Source organism: Hipposideros armiger, unplaced genomic scaffold (assembly GCF_001890085.2).
Source record: "Hipposideros armiger isolate ML-2016 unplaced genomic scaffold, ASM189008v1 scaffold_494, whole genome shotgun sequence".
Classification (NCBI taxonomy): Eukaryota; Metazoa; Chordata; class Mammalia; order Chiroptera; family Hipposideridae; genus Hipposideros; species Hipposideros armiger.
Genome location: NW_017731844.1, coordinates 929,508 through 946,960, shown reverse-complemented (window position 1 = coordinate 946,960; position 17,453 = coordinate 929,508). Strand labels below are relative to the sequence as shown.

At 62.8% G+C, this 17,453-nt stretch overlaps 1 protein-coding gene across 1 annotated transcript in view; it reads right to left on the bottom strand.

Moving 5' to 3' along the window:
- CTSD (cathepsin D) overlaps nucleotides 1-9,132 on the bottom strand; it is a 10,462-nt gene extending 1,330 nt beyond the window's left edge. Inside the window, exons 1-7 of the mRNA XM_019667375.1 lie at nucleotides 8,934-9,132; nucleotides 6,515-6,674; nucleotides 4,685-4,808; nucleotides 4,050-4,168; nucleotides 2,417-2,643; nucleotides 572-694; nucleotides 61-245 (exon numbers count right to left, since the gene is read on the bottom strand). Of these exons, the coding sequence (XP_019522920.1) occupies nucleotides 61-245; nucleotides 572-694; nucleotides 2,417-2,643; nucleotides 4,050-4,168; nucleotides 4,685-4,808; nucleotides 6,515-6,674; nucleotides 8,934-9,001 (1,006 nt within the window). The 5' untranslated portion in view covers nucleotides 9,002-9,132. The remainder of the gene's footprint in view (nucleotides 1-60; nucleotides 246-571; nucleotides 695-2,416; nucleotides 2,644-4,049; nucleotides 4,169-4,684; nucleotides 4,809-6,514; nucleotides 6,675-8,933) is intronic.
- Nucleotides 9,133-17,453: the final 8,321 nt, after the last annotated feature.

Here is a 17,453-nt window from a genome sequence, read left to right as displayed (position 1 = left end):
GGGCACCCCTGCCCCTCCCGCCCGGCCCCCTCACCTCTCCCTGATCAGTTCCGGGGGGGACAGCCTGGGCACCCCTGCCCCTCCCACCCGGCCCCCTCACCTCTCCCTGGATCAGCGGCACGGCCCCAATGGCTTTCTGCAGCTCGCGCACCTCTTCCACGGGGCCCACAATGAGGGAGGTACCCGTGTCCACGATGGCCTCACAGCCCCCCTTGCACAGGGTCAGGCTGTTGCCCACATCCACCCTGCAGGGGAGGTGGCTGTGAGCTCCCAGGGCCACCTGGACCCCACCGTGCCCGCCACAGCCCCGGAGGGATGCGTCCCCCTCTTCTTTCTCAGGATTTCGCCGTGAGCAGGGTCGGGCGCCAGGGGCTGAGGGACCGAGCGGGTTCATAGCCGCCCGTGTAGCCATGTGGAGAAGAGGGCACCGGGAGGTGGCAAGAGGCGCCTAGGGCCGATGGGGCACGGGGCCGGGCCCATCCCATCACCACCACCCTCTGAGCCCCAGGGCCTGCCGGCTGGGCACAGGGGAAGGGCTGCCCCCCCGCCCCCCGCACAGCCCAGGACTCACTGCTCCATATGGACCTGCCAGTAGGCCTTCCGTGTGACGTTGAGGTAGGCGAGCGAGCCCTTGTAGTACTTGGAGTCGGTGCCGCCCAGCATCAGCTCACCCCCCGGCTGCGCGTTAGGGTCCCTGGCAGGAGAGGAAGGGGGTCAAGTCCCTGCCCACTGCATGCCCCGCCTGAGGGCTGGGTGGGACAGGAGGTCTGAGGTAAGGGGTCGCTGGGGTAATCTGGGAGGGCCTGCCAGAGCAGGGACCTTCCTGGGCCCAGGCATGGAAGGATCTAGAAGGGACACAAAGAACGGAACTTCCTTCTCCCCCAGGGGAGGGGCTCCAATCCCACACCGTGGGTAGACTGCAGGCCAAGCCCCATTCCTGGCGGTAGGGATCCTGCTTGTGCCTGAGGGGCTCCTGGCCCACCAGCTGAGGACAGTCAGGGTCAGGCGGGTGGGCAGACGCGTAAGGGGATGCTTCGAGTCCAAGGAGGAAAACCCTGTCTGCCTGGAGGGAAAACCACGAAGGGCTTCCAGGAGGGGGCGCCAGGCAACCCTGAGAGAGGCGCCAGCTTGGTCCTGCCCCGGGGCCTTTGCACCTACTGCTTCTATGCTCCAATCCACCCATGACTTGCTGCCTCTTCAGCTCTCAGCTTTTCTGTTCCGCCTGAGCTGGCGGGCTCCTCTCCCCAACTCTAGTCTCTTACCTTGACTTATTTTTTGAGCTCAGCATGGTGCTCCTGGCAGGTCGTTGCACTCAGACGCACCAGGTAAACCCTGTCCTACCACCAGCACGGCCTCCACCTCCCACGCAGAAACCAGGTCACGCCTCCAGTCCCCCTCACCCTGTCCCACCAAACCTGTCCTGCGAGCCCACTCCCCCTCACTCCCTCGCCCCTACCTCCACCTCCCACCTGAGCCCATCACCAGGGAGTCAGCGCTGGGCTGTCCGTCCCCAAGCCCGGGCCTGGCAACCTCCCGGGCCATCCTCACCTCGTCTGCCCCCAACCAGGCCCAAGGTCAGACAGCAAAACGACCCTGCCCAGTTCATCTGGGACCCGGGACCTAGTGGGGTGCTTGCCCTGCTGAGTGGATACCCACACAAGGGGCAGAGGGCAGGCCGAGAGCCAGGGCTGAGGAAGAGGCCGCCTCTGGGCTGGAATTCCGCCAGAAGTGGGGGTCAGACCCCGAGGGCCAAGGGTGGTGTAGGTGGTGGGCCCTGGAGACAGGGCGTGTGGGTCCAGCAGGCTGCCCGGCTCACCCATGCCCACCCCCCACCCCTCAGCACACCTGCATCACAGTCCTCAGAAGAGGAGACTGAGGCTGGAGGAGTGAGGCCTTCCCAAGGTCACCCGGCCACGGGTCACCTACTGTTTGACCCTTGTGCTCTGGCACGGGGCCGGCCCACCGTCTTCCCAAACAGCATCGCCCCAGGCCCGCCCTTCCTGTTCTGTCCACCACCCAGCTCTCCAGACCTAACCGGGCCACCTGCCGTGGGGAGCCCCGGCCCCCTCACCTCCAGGGTGTCTGTCCCAGATCAGGGCGGTGTCCTCTGGGCTATCACCAGACCCAGCTCTGGTTCTCGCAGGAGCGAGGCCCGCCAACCAGGGGCCTGGACCCACGGCCCAAGCGCCTCCCCCAGGGAGACCCGGGCAAGATACAGCCTCCTCTAGGGGGCCGCTGGCTCCTCTGGGAAAGGGCCATCGTACCTGCCTCCAGCCAGAGGTCAGAGGTCAGGGGTTGTGGCCTGTGCTTGGAGGTGGACATGGGAGGCTGCAGCCCAAACCCTCCCTGCTGTGTTTCGGCTGGGCTGGGAGGAGGGGGCCCAGGAGTGGGGGTGCACTGCACCCGCCCCGCCTACCTGTTCAGGTAGAAGGAGAAGATGTTCTTGTCCACCAGCTTCTGCTGCATCAGGTTATCGAAGACGGGCAGCACGTTGTTGACGGAGATGCGGGGGTAGGCCATACCCAGGATGCCGTCAAACTTGGCTGCGATGAAGGTGATGCCCGGCTGCTTGGTGGCCTCCCCGAACACCTGCCTCTCCACCTTGACGCCACCCAGGCTCGACAGAGCCGAGTTACAGGGCACCTGCAGGGCGCCGGGGGTCAGGGGGCCACACGGACGTCAGGCCCAACCCCCAGGCCCCAGGCGGGACACCCCACTGGCCCCGCATGTGGGAGCACAGCTACGAAACCCAGCTCAGTCACTGCCTATCATCTCGCAGTCGGGACTCAAGACGGACAGGGGGCCGGAAGAAAGGGCTGGCGACCCTGGGGACGGGGCTGCGGGGGTCCATACTGGGTCAGGACTACACTCACAAGTGGTGGACAGGAGCAGAGGGGAGCCCTGGCTCAGGCCAGCCCTCACTCCACGCCCATGCCCATCGGGAACAGCTCAGCTCTTGGGCGCAGGCCCCAGAGATGGGACCCCATGACCTGACCCCAAGGCAGACTCAGGCCATGCTGCCCCTCCCCCACCCAGCCAAGGCTGCAGAGAGGAGCAGGATGTGGGGGAGAAACGGCTGTGTGGGGTGACACCGGAGGGGGGGAACGTGTTGGGCAACATCCTGTTTCAGCCCGAGAGACCCCGGAGTGTGCCCGGCAAGGTGCTGAAGCGTCGCGGGAAGGTCCCCGCGGGTCCACATGCCAGCAGCACAGGTGCAAGCCACCGCAGGGGCTGCCCGAGCCCACCCACCCTGGACAAGGGGCACATCAGCAGGAACTGGCCCCAGGCCCCTGGCCTTGCGGGAGGCTCTGCTGCCTTCCTGCCCCCCCCGAGGCTGGGACGGGCCCGTCTTCCTCTTTGCTCCTCATCCCCCCAGAACTCCAGACCAAGGCAGCTCCATGCCCAGACACGCAGAGGTGGCAGAACCGTCAAGAGCCCACTGACCTCTCCTTAGGGGGAGCATGTCCTGCACTGGGTCCCAAAGACCCTCTAGTGCAGGCAGGGCCCCCGACGGCCACCCCTGGTTCTCCCCCCCCCCATCCTGGTGTCATCGGTAGGTGCCCCAGAGGGACTCCTGCACACTTGTGTCCTCCCTTAGCCTCCCTGGCTACAGGGTCCCCATCCAGACCTGGCCCAAAGCCCCCAGCCAGCACCTCAAACCCAACACATCAGAATGAAACCCCATCTTCCCATTGTGTCCTCACCTGGGAGCCTGACAGGAGGCCTCTCCCTCAGCCCCTCACCAGGTCCTGTTCCCAGGCCTGTGCCGGAGTGCCCATGCCTCAGCAACTGTGCAGGCGCTGCCTCCCGGCCATGCCAGCAACTCCCACCCCACGTCCCCCTTCCAAGCCTGCGGCGGTCCAGGTAAGTGCCCGGCCCCTTCCTCTGTTTTGTCACCACCAAGCACGCAGGCTCTCTCTCAGCTCCCCACCTTGCTCAGCTGACTGCTACTGGCCTTCTAGAATGAGCAGCCCCTCCAGGGAGCAAGCCATGACCCCTGCCCTGGGCGGCCCTCTGGCCCTGTCATGCATGGACCCCGGGGCACTCACCGACACGGTGTCCTGGCTCAGGTACCCCGAGAGGCTGCCCGAGCCGTAGTGGATGTCAAAGGACGTGCCATTCTTCACATACGTGCTGGACTTGCCGCTGTTGTACTTGTGGTGAATCCCTGCACGACCAGGGAACCCGTCAGCCTGCGCCCCAGCGCAGCCGCCGGCCTCCGACCCCCAGCCGCTAGGAGCCCTCCCAGGGTCTGGGTGGGCCCAGGACAGCGGGCTGCTACCCCCAGCCTTGGTCTCAGCCCAGCAGGCGGCTGGCCACGGCTCGCCCCATCCTTGGCCACCACGTTCCCAGCCTGATGAAACAAGGCTGGCAGGAACAGGTTCACCGGGAAAGCGGGTGCCCTGGGGCTGGGCCTGCCTGGTGTGGCCGAGAGCTGGGACAAGCACATTGCACGAGTTGCCAAGGCAGGGCCACTGGAGGTCTGCGGCTGCTCTCCTCCCTGGCGGCCAGCCCACGGCCACATCCCAGGACCGGACGAGGCCCCCAGGCACGTGGGGAGAGTGCATGTGTGTGGGGGGCAGACAAGCGCTGTGTGCCCCCACCCCGGGCCCCCAACCTCCCTGCCTGCTCCCAAGCCCATGGGAGAGGGGCGTCTGGGGCAGAAGGACGCAGTGTGGCTTACAGCAGGCGATGTCCAGCAGCTTGCAGTGGATCGAGGGGACCCACAGGTTGGAGGAGCCAGTGTCAAAGACGACGGTGAAGCACTGTGGGGGGGTCCCGATGCCAATCTCCCCATAGTACTGGGCCTGGGGGCGGGGGCAGCGTCCATCAGGGCCAGGGAGGGGCACCCCTCTCACTGGGCCCGAGAGAAGTCCACTGGCTGTACCGGGAGCCAGGCCTCAGGTGGCCCAGGTCAGGGTCAGGGCCCCCAGGGTCCGGGGCCGCCCCTCCCCAGACCCCCAGGCACAGCGCCACCCCTGCCTGACCGGGAAGACGCCCACTGGAAAGAAACGAGTGGTCCAGTGGGAGTCAGGATGGGTTCTGCCAGCTTCCTCAGCCTCGGGCAAGAAGGGCCTTTGTGGTGCAGGAGTGCAGGGGTGCAGGGCCCCGGGGCCCTGGGAGGGGAGAGTCTGCCTCCCCAGGATGGGGGCCGAGTCAGGGCCTGACTCTGGGGCCTCAGTTCCTGCCCTGCTCCTGCCCCATGGGGCCAGGCCTGCACGGCTCCCAGGGGGAGGGGTCTGGGGGCCGAGGGGAGAAGGTGCGCCCAGGAGGCTTCACTGCTCTGGGCCTCAGTTCCCCACCTGTACACATGGGGGGCAGGGGCAGCCTGGGGGTGGGGAGGGCAGGTGCCCCTCTCAGCCTCGAAGGGAAGCCCCGTCCTTGGCCCTCTCACAGGCCACAGGCTGTGGGCATTCTTGAACTCGGGGCCCTCTGGGCCCAGCCTGCCTGGGCACCCCCTTCCCTGGGGAGGGGGCCTTGGGACACTGGTCGCCACAGGATTCTGGCGTCAATTCCCCCGGGACATTGTTCTCTGGCCACTTGGCTCCAGGGAGTGCCAGCAGCTGCCGACTCATGACCCAACAGAAGTGTCCAGATTAGGGTGAGATGACTCAGCAAATCGCTGTGTGTGTGGGCACCGGGGGAACCAGGAACTGGTCAGTTGGCCCTGGTCACATGCCTGTGAGGCTCGATTCCTGGCATGGCCAGGGCTCCAGCCAGGCAGGACAGAGGGCACAGCCACCTGCCCAACCCCAGGTGGACCAGGGGCTGGATGGCAGCGAGAGGCTGGCTGCCTAAGTCTCAGGGCCAGGGCACACAGACAGGATGTCCCTAGAGCTGGGAGTAGGCAGACCTGGCCCCAGCTTGCTGTGTGGCTTCCAGAACGTTCCACCTCTGCATCTATTTCCTACTCAAGGAGCAATAGCACAGGCTGGGTCATAGGTTGTCCCAGGTCTTCTAGCAGGGCGGGTAGGGACGCAAGCGCTGAGGCAGTTAGTTACACCCCAGCAGGCAGGCCCAGATACCCAATCTCTAGGACTCCCCAGCGCCCCACCCTGCAGCCTCTCAGGGCAGGCCTGCCTCCGGCTCAGCTGGCAGCCCCTGGACCCAGCGCCCTCATCTGTAGAGGGGAGCGCAGTCCCCACTCCCCACAGGCTGGCCTCAAGGAGGAGACACCTGCCCGGTTCTGAGCCGATGGTGGCACACATAAGGAGATGTCACGGAAGTGCCAAGGCCACCCCAAACCGCCCTCTCGGCGGCACAGGAGAGCCTGGGGCTGTGCAAACCCCACAGCAGGTGAGACGCCTCAACCTGGCAGAGGGTGTGGCTGAGTGAAAGCTCCTCCCCCACAGGACAGGTGAAAGGCTCAAAAGTGCTGGTTGCTGAGAACAAGGGTTTTTCACCAAAATACATGCCGGCTCCCCCAGAACTTGTCTTAAAGGCCAGCTCCTGTCTAATGCAGTGCTGCGCTCAGCCCGGCCCCCGCTCCAAGCCGACACCCCGCTACACTCACGTCCATATAGTTCTTGAGCATCTCGGGGATGGGCCCTCCAGTCACAGCAGGCATCCCCTGGGCGTATTTCGAAATGGGGCCCTTGGCGATCAGATCTTCCACGGGGCCCCCCACCTCCGACATGGTCCGGCGGATGGACTTGAACTTGTGCAGTGGGATTCTGTAAAGAGGGGTCGGGGTGCCTTAGGGCGGGGCTCACCTCCGTCTCCCTCCTGGACCCTCTGCTCCCATATCCAATCATGGGAGCTGGAGGCGGAGAGCACCTGCCTCTCCCCCTCCTTGGCCACCAGGGGCTCTGAGAGACCCCCCCTCGTCTCCTGTCCCCACTCTGGTGTCTTCTGTAACAAAGCTGAAGCCCTAACAGTGGGGTCTGCTAGGCGTCGGTGGTCAGCTGTCACCCCTGCCTGAAGACCTCTGAGCCATCCCATTCACCTGGCCTGGCCCTCTGGCCTCGTCTGCTCTCCACCCAGACCTTATCTCACAAGGTCCCCACCTCCCCTGCCTGACCTCCCCGGGGTGGCAACCTCCTGGCATCAGCTGGGACTCCAATGCCCCCGCTCTAAGAAGTCCTTGACTACCCTGTCACCCTGTTTCCTTCCATCACCCCGAGCCCACAGTGCAGTGACCTCGGTTATTTAATGTTCTGTCACTCCTCACCATGACACAGAACCCGGGAGGGCAAGGACTGCATGCACCTGGAGAGCCGGGCGTCTGTGCTCCCTTGTGCCATGCCTTGTGCCATGTATGCCCCGCGGCACCCTGCTGGGAGCACCCCCACAGGACCCCCTGCACCCTGTGCACACGCCCAGTTGGGGTGGCCTTGGCGGTCTGCCCCACAGGAGGGCACCTGGGGTTGAGGTCAGGTGTCCTGGTTCTGATGTGCACTGGGCTCTGCCACCGAGCAGGGGGCGGGTGGGAGGGGCCCCTCCCCCGGATCCCAGGTCTCCTGGGTCTGAGCTTGCGTCCTGCTCCCATGGTCCAGGAGGCAGGGCGGGAAAGCACACCTGAGCAAAGTGAACCACTTGGATGAAATGTCTTCCCAGCCTGGGGATCTGGGAGTTGTTCAAGGTCACGGCTGGCTATTCCTGACATGCCAAGGGCGTGCTCCAGGAAGATGGGGCTCTTGCCTAAGAGGTGGTAGGCTGGAAGGGCCTGAGGCTCTTGCCTGGGGGGCAGCGGGACAGGACCTCCAGCAACCAAGGAAACTGAGGCCATCAGTCCCAAAGACCTGGGCAGGCGTGAGGGGCTGTGGCTCACCTGCCCCGCCCAAAAGCCCCAGGCTCCGGCCCCCACTGCTCTCCATCCCTCGGGGGAGGTCTGTGAGTGGGGTTGGGGCAGGCTCAGGCCTGCAGCTGCTCCCCCACAACTATCCCAATTGGGGCTACTCACCCCCAAGTCGCGGCCCACAGAGAAGCCCACGCAGGGCAGCCCTTTGGCAAGGCTCACCCCACTTGGCCCGCAGCCAGCCCTACAGCCCTTATGACCTCACCCATCTGCCCACAGCAGAGACGGAAGAATGCCTGCCTAGGCCTGATACAAAGACGGGGGAAAGGGTGCGGGCAGGAGCAGCAGAGGGTCCCCACAGCCCCCCTCCCCCTGCTGGAAGAGCAGGCAGCCTCGCAAGGGTCGGAGAGTGGGGGCCGAGGGGCCCCTCCTCAGCCTGGCTGGCACAGCGTGGCACAGCTCTGGTCCAGGCCTGGCAGCCGGTGACCTCACCTGGCACAGAGGTGCAGGCCCCTACGCCTGAGGGAGGCGTGGTCCTCACGGGGCCAGAGCCCCAGCCGAGGGTGAGGCGCCCCCTCCTAGGGAGCCAGCTGGGCCACTCACCGGGCCCTCTTCTCAGGCTAACTCCCTCCTGTCTCTTGGGCCTCCGAGGGTCCTCGCAAGGGTCTCTCAGCGCATGGGCCGTGGGAAGACCCCACGGGACAGGCCGGGGCAAGCCCAGTTTAGCCAAGGGGGGCTCCAAGTGGGAAGAAGACTTGCCCAGGTTCAGGGACCTCCGGGGCCAATGCCTGCGTCTCCCGACTTCTACACGGGAACCCTCAGAATAGGCACCCCAACCCACCTGTCCTGGGAGGCTGGACAGAGGCCCGGAGCTACAGCCACCCTCCCTCCTGACCCCACAAGGAGGTAGGGGGGGCGGTCGCCCGGCTGGCGGGGGCACTTGGCGAGTGAACCCTGCACCTGCAGAGCTCCCCGGCCTCGCCCGAGGGTGGGTCCTGCAGGAGGCCGCGCGGGGCACCGCAGCGGGATGCCAGCTCTGGGCGGGAGGGCGGGGGCGCACGGGGGTCACCCGAGGAGTCCGGGGGCACGCGGAGCGCGCAGGGGGTGTGGGGCGAACGGAGGGGACGTGGGGGGCGCAGGGAGCGCGGAGGTCACGGGGGCGCCCCGAGCACCAGTCCGGACCCGCGGATCTCACCTGACCAGCGCGGCGGCGGACGCCGCCAGCAGGCCGAGGGCGAGCAGCAGCAGGCTGGGGGGCTGCATGGCGGCGGCGGCCGGGTCGGAGCTGAGCGCCCGGGAGGTCGCGCGCTTATAGCCTGGATGACGGCGCAGTCGGGCCGGGTCAGCTGACGGGCTTGTTTGCACCCGGGCTGGTCACGTGGGCCGCGCCGGCGTGCGCGGGGGCGGGGCCTGGGCGGGGCGGGGCCTGGGCGGGGCGATCGCCGCCGGGTCAGCTGCAGACGCGCCCCGCTCGGGGCCGCGCTCGGCGTCCGGGGGCGCGCTCGCCGCCCCGCCCGCGCAGGCACACGCCCCCGGCCCCGAGAGTTGCTGGGACCCGGCGTGGGCTTTGCGTGTTTCTGGCAGGCGCGGGCTGCCACCGGCCGGAGCCGAAGGGTCCCGGGCCTGGCCGCCCCCCACACCCCACCCCTCTAGGCAGGCAAGCCCCCGGAGCTTCGGCACCTTCCCGCCCCAGACCCAGGGCTGTGCACCGACCGGCCCCGCAGCGCCCCCTCTCCTCTCCCAGAGCAGGGCGCCCTGCTCGGCCCCATCGCCTCGACTGCTCCTCCAGCTGCTCCTCGCTTCCCGCTGTTCCCTCGCCAGGGACATCGCCAGGCCCCCGTCTGGAAGCTCCGGCCACCTTCATCCTCCCTCTCCAGGGGTCTGCAACCTGCCCCTTCACCCGTTTCCACCTCCCCCCAGCAGCACCTGGCCTGACCCTGCCGCCCCTCCCTGAGCCCGACTTCCTCTGGGACCCCCAACGTCACCTCCAGGTCCCAACTCAAAGCCTGCTGGGCGTGGAATCAAATAAGGAGCGAGGCTTCCCAGTCCAGCCACCCAGGAGGGCCTGGGAGTGTGAACCCTTCGCTCCCTCCAGGGCTCGGCCCTACTGAGGCCGCAGTGACCCCTTCCCTCCAGGGCCTCACCACCCACTCCTTCCTGCTCCACTTGGGGTCAGGAGCAGAGGAGTTCTGCTGTCTGAGGAGAGGGACATCTCCATCCCCGGTCCCCAGTCCCAGCCAGAGGAGGGGCAGGGGTTAACCTTAAGGAGAAAGGCATCTGGACAGGCGTTGTAAGGAGGGTCCACATCAAGAAGAGAATTAAGTGGCGAGTGTGCTAGCAAGTGTCTGCTGTCACAGAGGCGCTTGGAGGCAGGCAGGCTCCACGGAGGCTGTGGACAGTCGGGGCCAGACGCAGCCTGTCGCATGTGTCAGGGCTGGTGCAGGCCGGGCAGAGATCCTTGGGCCTTCCCCCGAGCACAGTGGCTGAGAAGGGACCCTCTGGTGGCCCAAAGGTTGGACAGGCCCTGCCCCCCTGCAGAGACCCCCTGCCAGTCCACTCAGTACAGAGTAGAGACCTCCTCTTCGTGCTGTCCCACGATTTTCCCGGCACCCAGGGCCGTTCTCGGGACATGGTGCTCCACAGTTAAGTGTGGGAGGGACAAACGGATGCTCGGGGTCCCGGAGGCACTGCCCCACGGGCCCAGGAGCCCCTTGGTGGGCAGCTCCACGGGACTTGACTGCAGAGGCTGGGCCCGGCCTGTCCTACCCAGCACTCTGCAGAGCTCGTGTTCCCTTCACAGGCAGCCGCTCTGGCCTGGGCCCCCTGTTCCCCAAGAAACCCTGTGGCTTCGGAAGGTACTTCAGGGGTCTCTGCTCTTTCACAGGCCAAAGGGGCCCATCAGAGTCCGCCCATGTGTGGTCGATGTGAGGGTCCCAGAGGGCCCTGTCCACAGCACTCTGCCAGATGTGGGGTACCCCTCCTCCCCCCAGCAAAGGCAGTGGGCCCAGCACAGAACTGCAGGGCCTGGACGCTTCCAAAGGCAGGCCTGGAGGGAACAGGGCTCCCAAATCAGCAGGGCAGGGCCGGGGCTCAGAACATGGCTCCTGGTCTCTGGCCCCAAGTGGGTGTGGGCCAGGGTCTGGGGACTCCAGATGGGAGGACCAAGGCCCAGTAGGGAGGAGCTGCCCCATGAGTCTGGGATGAGGGGGCTAGAGGCCACTGTCCTTGACCTCCGCTCGGACGCCTGGTGGTTCAGTCTGTCTGCGACCCCAAGCATCCGTTTACCCCTCCCACTCAGCACCCATCATGTGCTCTGAGACTCACGGGAGCCACACAGGAATTCCTCTCTCGTGGAACTCACACTCTAGGCCCTGAGACAGAAGTCACACGGCAGCTGACAGAGGAAGTTAGACGGAGACAAGAACTCGGGGTGAACAGGGGCAGGGGGGTGCAGGGAGTGACAGGAAGAGACTGTTGCAATGGGAGACGCCTCCTGTGAGCAGACTCTAAGGAGGGGAAAGGTCAACGAACTCAAACTCAGAGCCCCCCCCCCTTGTGGGGGACAGTCAGCTGAGCGGAGCACAGACAAGCGGAGGAAGACACGAGGTCAGCGGTCAGAGAGGAGCCCCAGGAAGGACCCTGGTTTGTCTCTGAGAGGGGCGAGCTGCAGGACTCCGTCAGCATCACTCCGGCCGCCCTGCTGAGGGTGGGAGGGAGCCCGGCTGAGAGGCCGTGGTGGCTGGACAGCCGTGGCCGAGGAGACGAGTCAGCCCCGGGACACACTTCTGAGGCAGGGCCAGCAGGATTTCCCAGTGGATGGGACAGACGGTGTGCGATGGAGGGCTCAGCACTGACTAGGGGGCCTGTCCCAAATAGCCACAAGGATGGCACGTTACTGACTGAGGAGCGGCCTGGGAGGAAGGCCGGGGGCTCAGCTTTGGATGTGTCCCACTGAGGTGATATCCAGGGGACATACAGTGCCTGTTGAGTGCCAGCTGCTGTTGGAGTTAGGAGTTGAGGGGAGAGGTCCAAGCTGAGATAGATGCCTGAGGGTCATCGATAGTCAGCAGTTTGTAAATAATGAGACTGGATGCAATCAAGGGCTGACTGGGACAGAGATAAAGGGGCCCCTGGGGCCTCCCAAGCGTAAGAGGTTAATGGATCCAAGCAGGGCAGCAAAGGAGACAGGAGCTGCTGGGGACAGGAGAGCCCAGGACAGGAGAGCCTGGAGGCCCGTGAAGAACAGCTCTAGGAAGGGGTGGCCATGTGACAGATGCCACGCGGGAGCAGGTGGGCGATGGGACTTGGCCTTGACCACTGGATTTATCAGTTTGACCTTGAGGTGACATGCGGGGTGAGTTTAAGAGAGAATGGCTCCTGTAAAAGTCCAGCACTCGAGGCAGCGTGGTGCTGAAGTAAGGATAATGGCAGAACATAAGGAGAGTCTCGCGCAGACGCGCAGCCGGGCCGCTGTCGTTCCGTCGGGGAGACCGTTGGATGGAAGCGTCTGAAACCTCCCTCACACCGTACACCGTTCTCAAGTCCAGGTGGATGAGAGAGAGAAACGTTGATGGTGCACCCTTCAGGGGAGAAGAGAGAAAGGCGACTATCTTTGTGACCCTGGAACCAAGAAAGACTTGTTTAAACAGGGAACAGATAAAAAAAAATGCCAAACTTGTAAAAAATAAAAAATAGAAAGACTGAAAGACACTGTTAAGAGAATGAAAAGACAAGCCACAGACTGGAAAACACATATTTGATAAATATGTGTTAGAACCAACAATAAGGAAATGAACAACCCAATTAAGAACTGAAGGGACACGTCTCCAAAGAAGTACAGAGGGAAAAGGAGCATATGAAGAGGCACTCATGTCATACAGGGATTGTGCGTTAAAATAACAGCGAGGGAGCACCGCACACCCACGGGACCGGCCTCAACCCGGAGCCCTGACAACGCCGAGCTGGGAGGACATGGAGCTGCAGGAACTCCCACCGCGGCTGGGGTGGGGGACGGGGACCACTTTGGAGGACAGGGTGGCGACTCCTTACAAAACCAAACACTCTCACCATGCGATCCATCAATCATAGTCCTTTGTATTTACCTAAATAAGTTGAAAAGTTAACGTCCTCAGAAAAACCCCGCACACAGAGCTTTATAACAGCTTTATTCAAATGGCCAGATCTGGAAGCAACCAGGATGCGCTTCCATCGGTGATGGATAGACTGGGACGTCCAGACCGTGGAATCGTATTCAGTGATAAGGAGAAATGAGCTCTCAAGCCAGAGAGGACATGGAGGAAGCGTAAATGCATGTGACTGAGTAAAAGAAGTTAGTCTGAAAAGGCCACATGTTGTGGGATCTCAACGCTAGGACCTTGGGGAAAAGGCAGAACTAGGAGACAGTCAAGATCAGTGGTTGTCAGAGGTTGGGGGTGGGGAGAGATGAACACATGGAGCTCAGAGAGTTCTTTGGGTGGTGGGACTACTCCGTGTGACACTGTCATGGTGGGTGCAGGACATTGCAGACGCCTCCAAGCCCACACAAGGTGCAACACAGAGTGAACCTTCATGCAAAGTATGCACTTGGGCTGGTAACACTCTCAATACCACTCCTCAGTTAGAACCGATGCTCCCCAGCAATGAAAGATGTGATAACAGGAGACCCTGGATGCGTGAGGGGTGGGTTTTTGGAAACTGTACCATGTGCCACCTTCTCTATATACATAAAACTGTTCTTAAAAATAAAGAAGCACCCATCTCTTTTAGTGATAAATTAGATTATATTAATACTAATAACGTCTGTTCCTCAAAGTATACCCTAAGAGTGAAAAGGCAAGCCACAGAGAGAGAAAACATATTTTCATGATGTGTATCTGACAAGTGACTTGCATCTGAAATATATAAAGGTAGACAACCCCCCCCCCCAAAAAAGGGCAAACGATTTGACAGACACTTCCCACACAGAGAAAGGACATCCAAATGTCTGATAAATGTGTGAAAGGTGCTTATCTTCACCGATCATCAGGAAAATGCATATTAGAACCCAGGTCATATCCTACACACTGACCAGGACGCTAACTGGAATTGCGGGAAAACTCCAGCAGTACTGGGACAGGTAGCTACTGAATGTTCAGCTGGCAGGATGGCACGTTGGTGCCAGCGCTTTGCAGACCTGAGTGGTCCTGCCCACGGAAGCTGGTCCCGAGCTGTCCTCGGCCCTCAGCCGGCCAGCAGCACCGCTCCTAGGCACACGTCCAACAGAACACACCCGGTCACCATGTCAAGTACAGAATGTGCTCGCAGCACCGGCGACTGACTAAAACCCCAAGTGGAAAGTGCCTCAAAGCTTTGTTCCCAAGGCTGTAGAGAGATTAATACTTTGTGGCAGACTCACACAACGGGCAAACTACCACCACACTCAACACCAGGAGCCCTGCAGACGCAGCACTGAGGGCTGCAGCAGGGCACGGTTCTCACGCCCACCCCCTCAGTTACAGAGGGAGGACGGATGGGGTCCTAACTGGCAGGTGATCTCTTCTCTGCCGCCTGGGTCTCGCCTGGAGGCTGTGAGGCCTAGGCAGCCCCCGGGCAGCCCCCAGTGCAAAGCCAGGAAGGAAGGGCGCTGGCCACTTCCTTCTGCGGGCAGGCCCGGTGGCAGCCCTGGGGCTGAGCGGCACAGGCTGACCTGGGGCGGGGGCTGCTCCTGGCTAGGCAGGAAGTGGCTTCTCCTGTCCTCTCAGGCGGTGGGTGGGGGAGCAGCTCGGATGCTGAGTCACGCCTGTGGGGTTGTCCTCCCTGCTCTGCCCTCCTCTTGGGCCTGAGTCACCCCACTCTCAGGCCCTCAGACCGAGGAGGAAGTGGGGGTGCAACAGGCACAGGCCATTAGTTCTGCATGGGCTGCCCAGGAAGCCATGTGAGGGAATTAGGCTCGGTCAGCTGCCTTTGGACCAAGAACTGAGCTGGAAGGGGAAGGGCTAGGGCTGTGCGTGGCTGGCACAGTCAGGGCAAGTGAAGGGGGTGCCCGGGCACAGGTAGAAGGAACAGGGAGAAGAGTGCCTGGGCACAGGGGCTGGGTGGGTGTCTGGCCTCTGGGTGAGCCCAGAGGAGAGTTGCCACCCCAACATACACACACACACACACACACACACACACACACACACACACTCAGATCGTGCTGAGCTCCTCAGAATCCCAGATTCTGAGATGGAGACAAAGCCAAAAGGCTGTGAGAACACAAAAGTACCTCAGGCCCCAGTCCAGGCACAGGTGAAAAGGAGACCAGGGTCCCAGTGGCTCACAAGTCCTTTGGAGTAGGCATTCCAGCGCCGAGGGCTGAGCCCGGAGCCCCTGGCCTTCCTCCATCAAGGCTGCTCTTGGGAGGTGGGGCAGGGGCCTGGCAGACACATGGGGGCTTTGGGGCCCCAGGAGCCCACAGGTCTAAGACCTGCCTCAGCACCCCACGTGGAATGACTGTGTGCTGACACGATGTCCCCCCCCACACACGCCACCTCCAAACTTGGTTGGGGACCTCCCTCGTCATTCTTTAACAAAACTCATTGTACACAGAGTGCCATCCCCTGAGGGCTGCATGCTGGGGGTAAACATGTCAGATGCAGAGCTGCCTTCTTGGGGCAACTAGACCTGAGCCAAGTCATTAGCCCATAAAGGATCTAGTCACAGGCTGTGGCGTGTGCGGAGGGGACGGCTGGGGCCACTGTTGTAGAGTGAAGACTACTGCACGCCCTCCTGAAGGGTGAACCTGAGCCAGCCCAGGAACACTGGCGGGAGTGGGGGTGGGGGTGGGGGAGCCTTTTAGGCTTGGGGGACAGCATGTGCAAAGAGCCTGAGGCAGGATTGAGAGGGTGAGCTCCCGGGAAGGAGAGGAGCCTGGGGTAGGAGCGGGCAGGCAGGGAGAGTGGTAAGAGGGTTGGAGGGATGACAGGGGTCACCCGGTCAGGGGGTGTGCCTGCTGCAAGAGTGCACTTGGCTGGGCTTTTGTTGGAGGACAAGTCCTCAATTCACTGGGGAGACAAGCTGGGCACCCACAGAACGATGGGAATCTGCATGTATGGAACCCCTCCTATGGGCCCCAAGAGGCCAGCTCCTGGGACAAGCCTGAAGCCTGGGGTGGGGGTGCTGAGGCTCAGTGGGTCCACGCACCACGATGGTGAGGGGAGGTGTCTGCCCTTAATGGATTTGGTGCACGAACTCGGGGGGTGTTGGGGTTCAGTACGGCTGAGGTGCACAGGGCTCCCAAGGGCAGCTGTGCCCGGGCTGTCTGTGTGCAGTGGGGCTGGACGGTCAGCACAGAGACAGGCAGAGCTGCCCTGGGGATCTGTACCCTGCATTTTCTGAGCCCTGCTCGGTGACTGGCTCAGGCGTACAAGACAGAGGCTGCCCTGCTCTTAGTAACCCTGCTGACTGTAGGGGGAGACGGTGGAGGATGGCGGTGTCACGAGGAGACCAGGGGAGGCCTATCTGCCACAGCACGGTGTGAGGGATAACCTGGGGTCAACTTGGCCAGGTCGTGGTTCCCAGATATTTGCTCAAACATTATTCTGGATGTTTCTGTGAGGGTAATCTTTAGACGTGATTAACATTCTCAGTCAGTAGACTTGGAGTAAAGCACATCTTGCTCCATAGCGTGGGTGGGCCTCGTCTAACCAGCTGGAGGCCTTAAGAGGAAAATTTGGAGGGGTCACTCTCCTGCCATGTGACCAGTGGTCTGGGGGAGGGGTTCTCCAGTTGGGGGCACGGGCCTGAACTTGGATCCTGGCATTAAGACAACAGGTCCTGGGCAGGGAGGTGAGGAGAAGGCAGTGTTACTGTTCTCCAGCTGCTCCTCCTAGAATAAGGACCGGGCTCTGCCATGAGTCAGGGGAAACAGCTGCCTACATCCTACATCAGTGTCCTGTGGCGGCCATAACCAACGACAGCAAAGCAGGTGGCTTAAAACAACGCCAAGTCATTCTCTTATGTTTTGGAGGCCAGAAGTCCGAAATCAACCTCACTGGGCCAAACTCAGGGTCGCGGGGCTGGCGCCTGCTGAGGGCTCCAGGGGAGACTCACGTCCGGCCTTCTGCAGCTGCCACAGGGGCCCGTGGCCCTGGCTTGTGGCCCCTCCTCTGTCCTCAAAGCCAGCAGCTCAGAACCTTCTCATATCCCAGACTCTCCCCCTCTGGCCTCCCTCTCGTAGGGACCCTGTGATGACATAGACCCACCTGGCTCATCCCCCATCTCAAGATCCTCGACTCAATCACTCCTGTAAAGGCCCCTTTGCCCTGTGAGGTCATGTGGTCACAGACTTGGGAATCAGGACGGACGTCTTGGGGGACACCGTTCTGCCCCCCCTTCATCCACATGAACATTAGGGTGAGGATGAGACTTCAGTTTGGAGCCCAGAGCATGTGCAGTGCCGGTGGGCTGGACCTACGGGGAGAGTGTCCCCAGGGACCTTGGACATGTAGGCAAGGTCAGGGCAAGGTCAGGGGAGGGACTGGCTGGGGCTCATGTGGGAAAGCCAGCGCAAGCAGGCGGGTTAGAAGAGAAGCGGCAGGAATCCTCGAGGCCCCAGCACCTGAGCGGCCCATGATGGAGCCTGAGGCCGCGGTCAGATACCCCAGGGAGGCTGAGTTGAGGGACTGGGATGGGTGGGTGGCTGGACTTGGGGAGGTTCGCAAGGCTGTGGGAGGGTAGACTATGGGGCTGGGTGGGT